This window comes from Hoplias malabaricus, chromosome 18, assembly GCF_029633855.1.
Source record: "Hoplias malabaricus isolate fHopMal1 chromosome 18, fHopMal1.hap1, whole genome shotgun sequence".
Lineage (NCBI taxonomy): Eukaryota > Metazoa > Chordata > Actinopteri > Characiformes > Erythrinidae > Hoplias > Hoplias malabaricus.
In genome coordinates this window covers 9,448,876-9,462,890 of record NC_089817.1, presented here as the reverse complement: position 1 = coordinate 9,462,890, position 14,015 = coordinate 9,448,876, and the positions used below count along the sequence as shown (strand labels likewise).

The 14,015-nt window shown below is 39.7% G+C and overlaps 1 protein-coding gene across 1 annotated transcript; it reads left to right on the top strand.

Moving 5' to 3' along the window:
* The first annotated feature begins 1,824 nt into the window (after positions 1-1,824).
* On the top strand, positions 1,825-13,971 carry zgc:114200 (Gamma-secretase subunit Aph-1b-like). Its single transcript, XM_066651236.1, has 7 exons — positions 1,825-2,345; positions 3,237-3,407; positions 4,823-4,896; positions 5,031-5,153; positions 5,285-5,412; positions 8,872-9,000; positions 10,014-13,971. The coding sequence occupies exons 1-7, from the start codon at positions 2,233-2,235 to the stop codon at positions 10,035-10,037; spliced, it is 762 nt and encodes a 253-aa protein (XP_066507333.1). The 5' UTR covers positions 1,825-2,232; the 3' UTR covers positions 10,038-13,971.
* The last annotated feature ends 44 nt before the right edge of the window (positions 13,972-14,015 follow it).

Here is a 14,015-nt window from a genome sequence, read left to right as displayed (position 1 = left end):
TTTTTTTTAAATCTGCACTGAGGCCTGTTATCTGGTATAATATACGAAACATAGACCTACTTTAACAACCAGAGACATTTTTATGACCAGAAAATACATTTTGAATGAAGATAAACCTTGGTAGTGAGGATTAAATATCTACTGGAGTCAGGCTTGACTTCAGTAAATATCTGCACCTGAACACTCTCAGCGCTATACTGGTAAAAGCATAACAACGCAGTGCCGCATCAGCAAAAAGATCCAGTTTCACTTTTTGAGTGGTTTGGTTTACTAGTGCAACAGTCTTTCCATACAGAAAGGTACAGTGTATGTACCATACAGAAAGGTACAGGTACTTGTATATGACCTCAACAAGTCTTTTGCCATGACACAGCATTATTAGTTATAATTTATAGGGCAGGGTGGGGGCGTCACGGTGGTGCTCCAGCGACCTGGAGGTTGTGGGTTCGATTCCCGCTCCGGGTGACTGCCCCCCCCCCCAACGGTGTTCGGAAACTCCAATAGGCGTCTTGCCTGTGACGTAGATGGTGGACAACAACTCTAGAAGTTACACTTAATTTAATGCAAAATGACGAAAATGTGTGTTGTTTTTGGCTGCAATCATTCAATGTACAGTGGGACATCTGTGCACAAATGGCCCAAAGATCCCAAAATATCCAGAAAATTGACTAAATTTGTCAACTTTAAACGGGCATTTTGGAAAGGACCCTCCGCTCACTCCGTTATCTGTAGCTCATTTCACTGGCGCTTTTCCAACAATATGGGCATGTAAGGACACCAACGAAAGGTGTTCAAGAGCCTCTGTAACATGGAGGTAAACAGGGTAAGGACACTCACTTCGCCTGTTTTAGTTGGTGTTAGTTAACGTTAGCTTGACTCGCTAAACTCGGGGGCTCAGATTATACTCGGCTACGTAGCTGCATTACGGAGGTTTATAGTGTCGGATGAATTCGAGTTCGACTTCGATCACATTTACAAGAATAACGGTACCTCTACATTTGAGTTAAGATTATTGCTAGGCTATTGTCATGAATAATTTTGGTTATTTAGCTAGCTAGATACTGTCATAACGGTGTTTTACCGCGGCGTTGTTCAGCTGTTGTCCACCAGTGACGTCACGGTTGCGTTCAAGAATTTCCGTAGCGAGCTCGGGTTTTTCCGTCAATTTAATAAAATTGTCCGTTTTAAAGCAAATTAAGCTGTTATTTTCATTTTAATTCATACATATGTGTCAGCAACTAAAATAATGTGAAATATTCATTGAGGTCCATTAAGTGGTGCTTAGCCTTTAAATAACCAGTTCCAGGCTTTATTCCTTTTGACAACTAAAAGATTAATTATTTTAGAGAGAACTAGTGAATATATTGAAAATATATAACTAATTAAATAGAGAGGTCACTTGTTAAACTTTAGGAATATGTAGTTAAACTAGAGGTTTTATTACATTGTGTGAATAATTAAAAATGGGAACGTATATAATTTATTGTGAGGACTTGTGAGTGACAGGCGTGGGTGTGTAGGCGGGCGGAACCCTTCCTTCTTCGTTCTCACATGCCCGGACTTTACCCGGTGTTTTACACAGGTGCTAGGAAGATAACGTCCGTGAAATATGTAATGGGTGGACGCGTTTACACAGACAGCGCCTCCGGGTAAAGTCCGGAGCATTTCTGCATGACCGTGCCGAAAGGGGCAGAGGTTCTGAACAAACTTCGATTTGGAATGCGCCCTGCCATTGATCGCGCCTGTGAGTACACTACGTAGAGTGCAGGGAGCGAGTGATGGGAATAGGACGTGTCCGGAGCATCTGGCGCTGTACACCCGGAAACACAATCGTGTGGTTTGAAACAAACAAAAGCCCATGCTGTGATATCGAGGGGAAAAGAAAGGAGCTGGAGGCTGAGGACGGGGACTGAAGGAGGCGCGGAGTGAGGAAAGGGGTTGGTTAGTTAATTTGTGCTGAGGTTAAATAGAACTGAGGCGTTGGTAACTGTCGCTGAGACAGAGGTTCGACGTTAAGGCGCTGGTTGTCGCTGAGCAGTAACGCTAACAGTAGCTGTTAAAACACAGTTTTGGAGCATGCCGGGGGATTTTAATTGTGTCTGAGGACCCTGCACTGTGGGGCTACTTGGGCTTTGTGCCGGGTTCAACGGCGTTAAATTAGAGTGTGTTTTTTTTATAGCGCCCCGTCTAGGTGTAGCTTTCTTGTGTGTTTAGCTAAAGTTGTTTCTCGACATGACTGCCGCTGTGTTTTTTGGCTGCGCTTTCATAGCGTTTGGCCCTGCATTCGCCCTCTTCATCTTCACAATCGCCAGAGACCCTCTCAGAGTCATCATCCTCATCGCAGGGTCAGTATTTGAGTCCACACACAACTCTGTTGAACTAGGTCTTCAGGTGGCAGTGTTTACAAACACAGCTGTTACCCACAGCTACTCTTGAGTGTCCAAACATTTACGGACAGTCGTGTATTTAGTGAATTCCGCTTCTTCTGCTTGCACCCATTGTGTACACACAGCGTCTGTAATATTCACACAACTGCCTGAAGCTAAACAGCACGCGCTGGTCATCAATACAAAACGTCAGCCAGAGGGGTATAAATCTCCAGCAGTGGATTGTGGAGGGGTGGAGTATACTGCATAGAAAACTTAAACTGCCTGACACCCACTATTTCAGAAGAGATGCTGGATGAGTAGGTGTCTACAAAGTATAGATCACATCAGGGTTGCTCAGTCTCTGTTATGGAGATCCCAGTCATTTCTTTTTTATATCTACAGATGACCCAGACCACAAGAATCATTTTCATTAAAGACTTGAATCAGAGGGTGGTGTGTCTGGGACCCTCTGGTTTAGGATCTCATTTTTCTGAGGCAGCAAGTCACACACATGTGCAAGTCATCATAAGAGGAAGTAAGGGATTGGAATAATGCTTGTACTTTAATTTTATAGCTGAAGACTCAGATAAAGCATTGGATTCTGTCCATAACCTGAAACAATCTGATCTGATCACTTTCCTTGTACTCTCACAATGCCCCATTTCTGCTGGACAGCCTTCAGTTTGTGTATACCCCAATACATTTATTACTCGGAGAGATTTACAGTCAGTACATGAGATAAAATTCCAACTCCTCATCTTGATTGTGCAAATCAAACATGTGCTCTATGGAGTTCCCAGTGGATCTACTTAATGTTTGTGTGCCTGTGTTTTGTAAATGTTTGAATTTGTATGTGTTGTGTTTCAGGGCTTTTTTCTGGCTCTTGTCCCTCTTGCTGTCTTCTCTCGTGTGGTTCATTGCCATGAAGGCTAGCAACACAGATGACGCAAAGGTGCAAAAGGGTCTGCTGATATTTGGGGTCATGTTCTCAGTCCTCCTTCAGGAAGTGTTCAGATTTGCCTACTACAGACTGCTCAGGTGAAAAGTTCTTTCAATTTGACATGCGTATACAAACAGCAATAAACAAACACAAAGTTAGTAATTCTCAGTTTTGGAGAAAACGTACAGGGACGAGTTTCAAAAAGCCTCTTAGAACAAAGATTTTTAAGTGCTAAAGGAAACATCCCATTGAACAATCTCTCTCTTAACACTAAGGTGTTGTTTTGGAAGCTGGACCCAGTATTGTATATTAGCTTTAACAAACCTATTTATGGTAAAACACAGAGTTTCCCCTAATGGTCAACATGATATTGAGGTGATGGATAAGTGTTGGAACACACAGAATATGGGATTTATAGCATTTGCCAGACTAATCCAGGTTGGGAACAGAACACTAGTCTGCTGTGTCTGGGCAGTGGTATTGCCAGAAAGGTCACAGCACGCTGATCCACCTTTACCCAAAAAGCAAGCCTTCTGTTTTGACTTTAAACTGGTTCCAGAGTGAAGATTGGCGCTATAAATTTGTGAATGAGAGAAAACATGACAAATGGTGAAAATGATTTAGTGCTTCCCATCAGTCATACATGAGTATAGAATGCTAACCAAACATTTGTATGTTGGATAAAGGCGCCTAGACCGTTCTCTCAACAGTGTGTATTCTAAGGTGCAGCCTCATTTATCCAGCATACGAATGTTTGGTTAGCATTCTATTCTATATTTTGCTGGACTCATAATAGCATTATATACATACTCCCATTGACAAAATGAATAAACTGTGAAGTCTTTTCTTTAATGAACCTATGTACATGAAATGAGCAGTGTAGTGATCAGAAAGTTATGACAGTGGCAGAAGTTGTTCATGTGGAGATGTTTGAGCTGAATCTCTTTTAAGCCTTGATCACACTGAATAGTTTAGAGACACCACTCTTCAAGATGGTTGATTTAATTCTGTTTATTTGATAGATCCTGAATTATTGTTAGGTATGTCAGATATATTAGGTGTTGTTTCCCCGAACTGCTCTGTAGAAATTATCCAAAATTTCTTTTAGTAAAATGTCATGCATTTAATGTGTGTTCAATTTAAAAGCATTGTCCTTGTACTTCACTGACACAGGTTTTTGTGACAATAAGAACAATATGGATTGTAAAAGTATTGCATGTGCATTGAGAAATGCTTCTGAAACATTTAGCAAAATGGAACAGAGCAGCCCAGTACTTTGCAACCTAGGAATAATGGGTTTGTGGAAGTCAGATGGACAGGGTCTTAATGTGATCCTGGCTCATAAGAGACTATAAGAAATAAATTGGAAAGAACATTGTCAGTGGTGCTCCTGACAGAGGTGAATCTTCCTACTAATAGAGCTGTAGATTTTCAGGGGTTTGTCCCTTGAGAGAAAGCAGGGAATGAAGTGAAGAGAGAATGAAGAGATTAATTGTTTTTCTTGTGTCATTAGGAAAGCTAATGAAGGGTTGTCAGCCATTAGTGATGAAGAAACATCCCCAATTTCAGTTCGGCAAATGGCTTATGGTAAGTTGTGCTATTTTGACTTTTATTGACATTCTGTTCTTCTCTGCTTAGATGCAAACATGTTTAATTTTAGAATATTTATTGTATTTGAGGTCTTTTGCAAGTGGTGTGTGTGTTTTTTTTTTTATCTGCAGTGGCTGGTCTTGGCTTTGGGATAATAAGTGGAGCCTTCTCCATGATCAACATCCTGTCTGACTCGCTTGGTCCGGGCACAGTGGGTATCTTTGGAGACTCGCAGTATTACTTCATTACTTCAGGTTAGCCTACATCTGCATTCATTTGATGCAACTCATTTGATATCAATTAAGAAATGAAAAGGGCTGGAATTTGTAAAAGTTATGAAAACCTCCCACGTATAATGAACAGCACTGCACTCTCTCCTCCACAGCTCTACTGACTCTGGCTATAACTCTGCTACAAACCTTCTGGGGTGTGGTGTTTTTCGAAGGCTGTGAGAAGAGCCGCTGGTGGGTGATTGCTGTAGTGGTGTGTCTCCACCTGCTGGTCTCTGGCCTGGTAAGCAGCCAAGCTGTTACATGACACTCAGCTTTAATTCCTCTGCTTATTCCTTTCGTCATCCTCATTTAAAATAGATACATTTTGGCCAAATTAAAAAATTTTCCCCTCACTTGCCCTTTATTTTGAATCATCTGCGATGCAAATAATATGAACAATGTAAGTGCCACTTTGAAAGGTATTTGAAAGACCAATATTGACTCTTTTAATTAAATAGCTTACTCATAATTTTCCTGATAACATGAAGGTGCTGGATTTAAGGTCTTTAATGTTGCGCCGGTTCATTTAAAGTTTTGGTTACATGAGAAGATGCAAAGCAGAGCAGCTGGATGTCCACTGGATGGAGACACAGTTTAGTTGTTACTCTGGCAGCTTAATACAAAACAAGAGTAATTTATTCTCACGATGAATTAAAGAAACGAAGATATTCCATGTTGCTATATACACAGAAGGCTGTTATGCAAATTAACTATATATATATATATATATCTCATATACACACACACACACACACAAAGGGGTTGGACAATGAAACTGAAACACCTGGTTTTAGACCACAATAATTTATTAGTATGGTGTAGGGCCCCCTTTTGCGGCCAATACAGTGTCAGTTTCGTCTTGGGAATGACATATACAAGTCCTGCACAGTGGTCAGAGGGATTTTAAGCCATTCTTCTTGCAGGACAGTGGGCAGGTCCCTATGTGGTGCTGGTGGAGGAAAACGTTTCCTGAGTCGCTCCTCCAAAACACCCCAAAGTGGCTCAATAATATTTAGATCTGGTGACTGTGCAGGCCATGGGAGATGTTCAACTTCACTTTCATGTTCATCCAACCAATCTTTCTTCAGTCTTGCTGTGTGTATTGGTGCATTGTCGTCCTGATACACGGCACCGCCTTAAGGATACAATGTTTGAACCATTGGATGCACATGGTCCTCCAGAATGGTTCGGTAGTCCTTGGCAGTGACGCGCCCATCTAGCACAAGTATTGGGCCAAGGGAATGCCATGATATGGCAGCCCAAACCATTAATGATCCATCCCCATGCTTCACTCTGGGCATGCATTAGTCTGGGTGGTACGCTTCTTTGGGGCTTCTCCACACCGTAACTCTCCCGGATGTGGGGAAAAGAGTAAAGGTGGACTCATCAGAGAACAATACATGTTTCACATTGTCCATAGCCCAAGATTTGTGCTCCTTGCACCATTGAAACTGACGTTTGGCATTGGCATGAGTGACCAAAGGTTTGGCTGTAGCAGCTCGGCCGTGTATATTGACCCTGTGGAGCTCCCGACGGACAGTTCTGGTGGAAACAGGAGAGTTGAAGTGCACATTTAATTCTGCCGTGGTTTTATGTTTTTTGGACACAATCCGGGTCAGCACCCGAACATCCCTTTCAGACAGCTTCCTCTTGCGTTCACAGTTAATTCTGTTGGATGTTTATTGTCCTTCTTGGTGGTATGCTGTCATTACCCTGGATACCGTGGCTCTTGATACATCACAAAGACTTGCTGTCTTGTTCACAAATGCGCCAGCAAGACGTGCACCAACAATTTGTCCTCTTTTGAACTCTGGTATTTCACCCATAATGTTGTGTGCATTGCAATATTTTGAGCAAAACTGTGCTCTTACCCTCTGCTAATTGAACCACACTCTGCTCTTACTGGTGCAATGTGCAATTAATGAAGATTTACCACCAGGCTGCTCCAATTTAGCCATGAAACCTCCCACACTAAAATGACAGGTGTTTCAGTTTCATTGTCCAACCCCTGTATATATATATAATGCGCACAGTAGATTACAGAAACATTTGTACTAAAATCCATATAACTATATTAAACACATAGCAAAAACAGAACTGTAAGGAAGTTGACCATATTAGGCCTTCAGCAGAACTTCTGCCTGGATTGCCCTCATTCAGCAGAATCTGGTTTCAAAATTCATACAGTTTTCAATTGAAGTATTAGGAAGTGTTTTTCTCCCCCTCATTTCTTCTGAAATGGGAATTTTATATATATTGCATTCTACTGAAATATATATAGACTATAGTTTCATTTCCATTTTATATAAAATAGAGATCTGTTTTGAAAGTAAAGGTCATTAAAAACTCTAAGATCAAGGTGGAAGATGGCCTAGAGTTTTTGGTGAGGAATTAATTACAAGGTCATGTAGAAACATCAGTGTTCGCAAAGTTTAATTTGAATTGACCAAAACTGCATTCTAACTCTAGCAGGCTCAATTTGATATAATTGCATGTACTAATGGTCTTTAATCTGTAAAGCTGGCAGATTTAGATGCTGAAAGGTTTCTAACATACTGTTTCGGTCAAGTGGGCGGCACGGTGGCGCAGCAGGACCTGGAGGTTGTGGGTTCGATTCCCGCTCCAGGTGACTGTCTGTGAGGAGTTGGTGTGTTCTCCCCGTGTCTGCGTGGGTTTCCTCTGGGTGCTCCGGTTTCCTCCCACAGTCCAAAAACACACATTGGTAGGTGGATTGGTGACTCCAAAGTGTCCGTAGGTGTGAGTGAATGTGTGTGTGTGTGTTTCTGTGTTGCCCTGTGAAGGACTGGCGCCCCCTCCAGGGTATATTCCCCACCTTGCGCCCAATGATTCCAGGTAGGCTCTGGACCCACCGCGACCCTGAATTGGATAAGCGGTTACAGATAATGAATGAATGTTCCGGTCAAGTTTAATGAACCTTACTTCTGTACATGAAAAGTAACAGTAGAAAGAATACATTTCCTAAACAGTAAAATGTGCTTCCCTCAGTTGTGAGGAATTTAAATAAACGCTGTTGAGGAGAAAGGAGTTTACATGATGTGTTTATAAGGACAACAGTGTGTATATATAGGAGGAGGATCCCTGCCTGTCAGGGATACAAAGATGATGAGGTGCAGGTGGTAACAGGATTTTTTTTTCCATAATAGAAGTCTGCTACTCTGAGCTACTCAACAAACACTGTACTATATACGTTTTTTCCATTATTGCATGTTGCTATTTTTATTTTCAGGTGGAAAAAAATGAACCTATAATTTGTCATTACATGATTTTAAATAGATGCTTTGTAGCTGTTTACCTAGTCTTTAACATAACTCAGTCAATTTTCATTGTTTCTTTTCACCACAGATTTGTTAAATGAGGACACAGTTACTCAAGGACACCATGCTATATTTAACACAGCAGAATAGCTGACAAGTGTTCAGTTAAGCTAGTTCCGTTTAAAAGTACATATATACACAAAATAAATTATGTACACGCATGATAGGTAGATCATTTTTATTGGACCATCCAGATATAGAGTTACTAATATGAATCAACTGTCACCATAACCAAATGAATCCCATCTTATTTTTATTCTCCTTTATTCTTTTTTAATATTATTGTTATTTCTTTTGTCACTGTAGTTTCTGTAATAGGTCAAATGTGTATTAAGTGTATCTCTCACACTCTCTCTCTTTCTCAGTCTCTGTTGAACCCACTGTATGAAGGTTGTCTGCCTCCTGTGTATGTGATCACTGTGCTGATGGCTGTGTGGGCGTTTTTCTCTTACGGAGGCTCCCTGCAGAATTTGTCACAGCTCTTTTCATGTAAGGTTCTTCCCATTTTCAGTGTTTATGGTCTAGAATTCCAGAAATGTACATTTTGCCATTGACTAACTTAGGGGAAAACTAAGAACTTTTTCGCATCTTGGTGCCGGATAAGACAGCTCTTCGTGACCTAGACAAAGCAATCATTGGATTTCCCCAATAACATGAAATACCTGCAAGTTCAGACCAGTTTTGCATATTTTGAAAGATTTGGATGGATCTTGGGTATACCAGGTGCCTCAATCTATACACAAGAAATGTAAATGTATCACTAAATACTGTTTAGTAGAGTATGTGAACATATTGAGGAAGACAAGTGGTTTTGTGTTGGTTTACTAAATGAAACACTTCCTAAAATGAAATTTTTCTGAAACATTGGATTTTCAGCTAATTTACTGCATAGAGAGAGCTGATTTGAAGTTTACACATGGGAGGGCTCGCTCTTTGCGTTTCTAGCCAGAATGTTAATTATTTCCCTATCTAGGGCAGCACAGAGTCGCAGTCACACAGCTCCAGGAACCTGGAGGTTGTGGATTCGAGTCCTGCTCCGGGTGACTGTCTGTGAGGAGTTTGGTGTGTTCTCCCTGTGTCCGCGTGGGTTTCCTCCGGGTGCTACGGTTTCCTCCCACAGTCCAAAAACACACACTGGGAGGTGGATTGGAGACAAAAAAAATTGTCTGTAGGTTGGAATGTGTGAGTGTGTGTTGCCCTGTGAAAGATTGGCTTCCTTTCTAGGGTGTGTTCCTGCCTTGTGTTCAGTGATTCCAGGTAGGCTCTGGACCCACCGCAACCCTGAACTGGATAAGCAGTGACAGACAATAAATGATGAATGAATTTCCCTATCTAAGTACTTTTTAAGTAAAAAACATTTTCATGTTGTATGCTAAAAGGTGTCTTGGGAACCAAAGTTATAAATATACATTTTAGTTTCAATTTGTACCTTTCTTGATCATATATTTAAAAAAAATAAAACCTCAGATTTGACCCCCTCAAAGAGATGTCTGTTTCTGCAGGTAAGCGAAGCGAGGTGGAATCCTCTTAAAACAACAGACACCTGACCTCTCAGTGAGAGTGAGACACCGGCAGTTCAGTGGAAGCTGCTCGGTGCATCTGAAGCAGTGAGGCACAAATGGACAGCAGCCATCTCCACTGAAGATGTTCAGGGGTTCAACTTGGACCACAAAACCCTGACTGCCCTCTCTTTGGCCTAAAAGGTTACAGGACTCACATCACTCTCATTGTACAATCTTGTAAATAGCTTAACATCTATTACACGCAAAAACACAATTTTATTTGTTTGTGCCGCAGCTCCACCAACATTTCAAACTAGTATTTTATTTTTAATCCAGCGCTATTATGCTAAATCACCTTTTTAAAAGTTTTCTTTGTTGAAAAGGTCATGTAAATATTGAACTAAGCCTAATCAGGGCATGTTTAAAGGAATATGGCAAGACAGCGTGGGTTCATACTGTACCTACTTTACAATCAGGAGGAGCCTAATTCCAACTCATTTGACAGTAAAAGCATTCCTAATGATCAAGAACGGCTTTATTTAGCAATTTAAGATGCTGTTTTGTGGCTTCTTTTTTGAACTTTGCAAATGACTGTGTAATGATTGGTCTCTTTGCCAATCGAAACCTTATGATTAATAATTGGTTAACCACTAACATCTAATTAGTTGAAAAGAAAATGGCATAAAAAAACAGAAATTCAGGGCAAATTTGGATTAAAACAGGTTTAATATAAGCTTTCTAAAATTAAACAGTGATAAGGCAGTGTAACAGTGTTACAGATAATGAATGAATGAACAAACAGTGCTAAGGCATCCCGTGTCCCTGATAACAAAGAAGTGTTGGTTATTCAAGTTGATTAATTCCTTTTATTTTCAATTATTTGCAGTTTGCAGTTGTTGCTTGTGATAATTTTAAACAATTTATGGCCAGAGGTTGCAGCTGGTGGGGCTGTGCTAATGGGAGCTTTTTGCAGAATGTAATGTATTTAGGGATGTATTGGAGAATCTCTTCAGTGTTTTATCACCTCCTGAGCTCAGCAGAAATCATTTATCATTTGTATAATGTCCACTGTGGAATTAGTGAAGTAATTCAAGATGGCTGACATTTTCACTCAAAATTTATTTCTGCTCACAGTATTTAAAAATATCTATTTTGGCCAGTGCAGGAAAACAAACACAATTTTTATATAGACCTCCTTAATTACTTGGGTTCTTTCAAACCAAACTTTGGACCTGTTTTCTGTTTTGATTGATAACCTAATATTCCACTTTGGTCATTTTAGTGCATCTCTATTATTGACTAAGCAAAGCTGTGAGAGTAAATGACAGCAGCAATGGTCCGTTCCTTACCATTTCACACATTTTAATGGTGAGACTTTGGACAGCGAGACTTCTCATCAAACATCTCACTACATGAGCAGGAGTCGTTCTGTTGGGCAAATGCACATTTGTTTTTTTCCACAAGGGCAGTTCATTGGCAAAGATGTTGAATCTACTCTGTTTATATGTGTAATATGCAGTATTTGCTTAATTCGTTATCTCACCCTGCCTCGCCCCAATTCCTAACAAGGAAAAAACTTGTTAACTTACAGTGGCTATGTCTTTATCAATGAAAGAAATTAGCAGCCATCATTTGTTAACACCAGCCTCAGAATGATCTGTAGAAATGTTTCAAAATAACTATTTCTATTTTTCCATCTCTCATGTTTAAACTGTTGTTGTATTACCCTACTTTACAGGGCAAGAACACATTTAAAGTGACTATTTCATAGAAACAAGATTTTCTTATGACAGTGACTTGTTTCTTCAGTTTTGAAAGCAACTAACCTGCTGTTCAAGTTTTTGTTTGTTTGTAGATAACTGGTCAGTACAAGATTGAAATACAGCTCATCCCTAATGTAGCAGCTACCTGCATCTTTTCGATGCTGTTTCCTGTTTCTGCAATAACAGACTGAGGGCTCCATTTTCAAGAACAACTGTTTTTTTTTTTTTATTCATTTTTATCTTGTGTGATTTAAACGCAAAGGTTCTTGTAGACAATAAGCAATATCTGGGTGTCACAGCTCCTTCTAGTGATATCCCTTCAGTCCTACTGCTTCAAACCCTGGTGCTGGCTTGTGACATTCTTTGGTTGTGTTTGCAGTGCACTGAATGATCAGTCACGTGTGAAACAGATTTTTTTTTTTTTTTTTGGCAACCATGTGGTTATTTGATCAACATGATTCAGCTTGGCTCTTTTGTGGTATTATCTGTTTAATGTTGTTTGATTTTCCACTGATTTGAATTGGCATGCAGAAAACCATTGCTGCACAACTTAATTTTCCAATTCTCAAGTGTACAGTGGTCTAAATCCACAAGTTTGAAAATAAACAAATAAAGCATAAACACATTTTCTATTACATCCAGCATCTACCAGCAGAGAATTGCTATGTGCTACTTTTTTCATTGTGTCTTGGTCGTGCCCACCCCCCAAAAAAAAAATAAAACACCCAAAAAATTCACGTTATCAATGGCAAATATGTTCACTAATATAAATTTTAGGAGAAAAGCATTTAAGTAAATTATATAATACATTTTAATAAAATGAGTGAAAATCAGTTACCTCACAAATACACAAAAATATAGTAACTTTTTTAATTTAAATATACTCAGGAAAGTCTGATTCTATTAAAGTTTTACTTGACTTTCTACCCACCCTTGCCATTATGTCACAGCTGTATTCCTTGACCTCCTTTTTTTTATAGTCAGCTTTTTACAGTGAATTTCCATTCCACCATAAATGGTATAATTACATTCTGGCAAAATGAGCAGTTGATGCCTTCATACAAAAGGCTTTTGTCTAAGACGTTGTGTAGGTTGTAGTTTGTCTTGTAGCTTATAGTAGTGTTATTGGACATGCTGTCTGCAGTTATGTGTATGAACCAAACTGCAAGTGTATTAGGCACCTGTGAAATTGTAGTGGTTGTGAAGCCTTTTGTTAATTATGATTTGAAGCTGTAAATTAGTTAGTCACAAGCCTATGCCGTTATCTGAGCAAAAATAAAAAGATCTATATTTACTTGGAAATTACAAACAGTAGTATAAATCCCCTCTAGTTAATTATTGTTAAGTGAATTGTGCTGGTGACAGAATTTAACACATTAATGCTATGGCTTGAGGTGTGGGGGGCGTATTTGTGAGCAGCCTTTTGTTAATTTAGCGCAGAAGATCAATCTCATAAAACAAGTTATTCATACCTGGGTAATGCAGTATCACTACTATACCATTTTTATGGTGGAATTGCACATTCAAATTAAAAGGCCATTTTAGTCTCATGCATTTAGGTACTTCTTGGGCAAGACATTGGTGAATATTTGCTGTTAGATATTGTTCATGGCTAACTATTAAATTGCAACATGATACGACCATATGGCCTTTGTCTCAGGACACACTGTGTGACTAATAACAAACAACCTGACGTTCCAGACTCGTCTAAGGCAGCTCCCTTTAGAGGCTTGGCTTGTACAGCTGAAACTAAAACATGTCTTCTCTGACATTGCACTGCCGTTTGTCTTCTTTACTCCTTGTGTCTATATGTATATTTTTAAAGCTACAGTAGACATGGCTTAGCCCTTGGGTACCTGTGACTTCTTTACACCTCTTGTGAGCAGTGATACTGATGGAGATTTAGATAGCTGTGTTATTGTGCAGCTATCTAATAGACCATGTCTCTCACCGTGTCCCTCCTCCGTTCTCCCACGTCAAACATCATTACAACCGGTGCTCACCTGGATTTCAGATGTACAAATGACAAACAATGACTATGTTATGTTTTAATGCTGCTTTATAACCTTTTAAGGAAAATGATGTGCCAAACTGAGAAATCTGTCATGACTACGTGTCAATGAGACTCTCTCAATTTGGGTTATAATAAAAAAGCCCTGTGCTGAGGATTTAACATTGTCTTCATGTGATTCTCATTTGTTTTTTCTAATGTGTGTGGTTTTAAGTATAATGCCTGGTTTCCTG

Excerpts from the sequence above, each read along its gene's own strand:
- zgc:114200 (XM_066651236.1), top strand. The coding sequence starts at position 2,233 with ATGACTGCCGCTGTGTTTTTTGGCTGCGCTTTCATAGCGTTTGGCCCT. Across the intron at positions 4,897-5,030 it reads AGTTCGGCAAATGGCTTATG|TGGCTGGTCTTGGCTTTGGG; the intron begins GTAAGTTGTGCT and ends TTTTATCTGCAG. Across the intron at positions 9,001-10,013 it reads CACAGCTCTTTTCATGTAAG|CGAAGCGAGGTGGAATCCTC; the intron begins GTTCTTCCCATT and ends TCTGCAGGTAAG.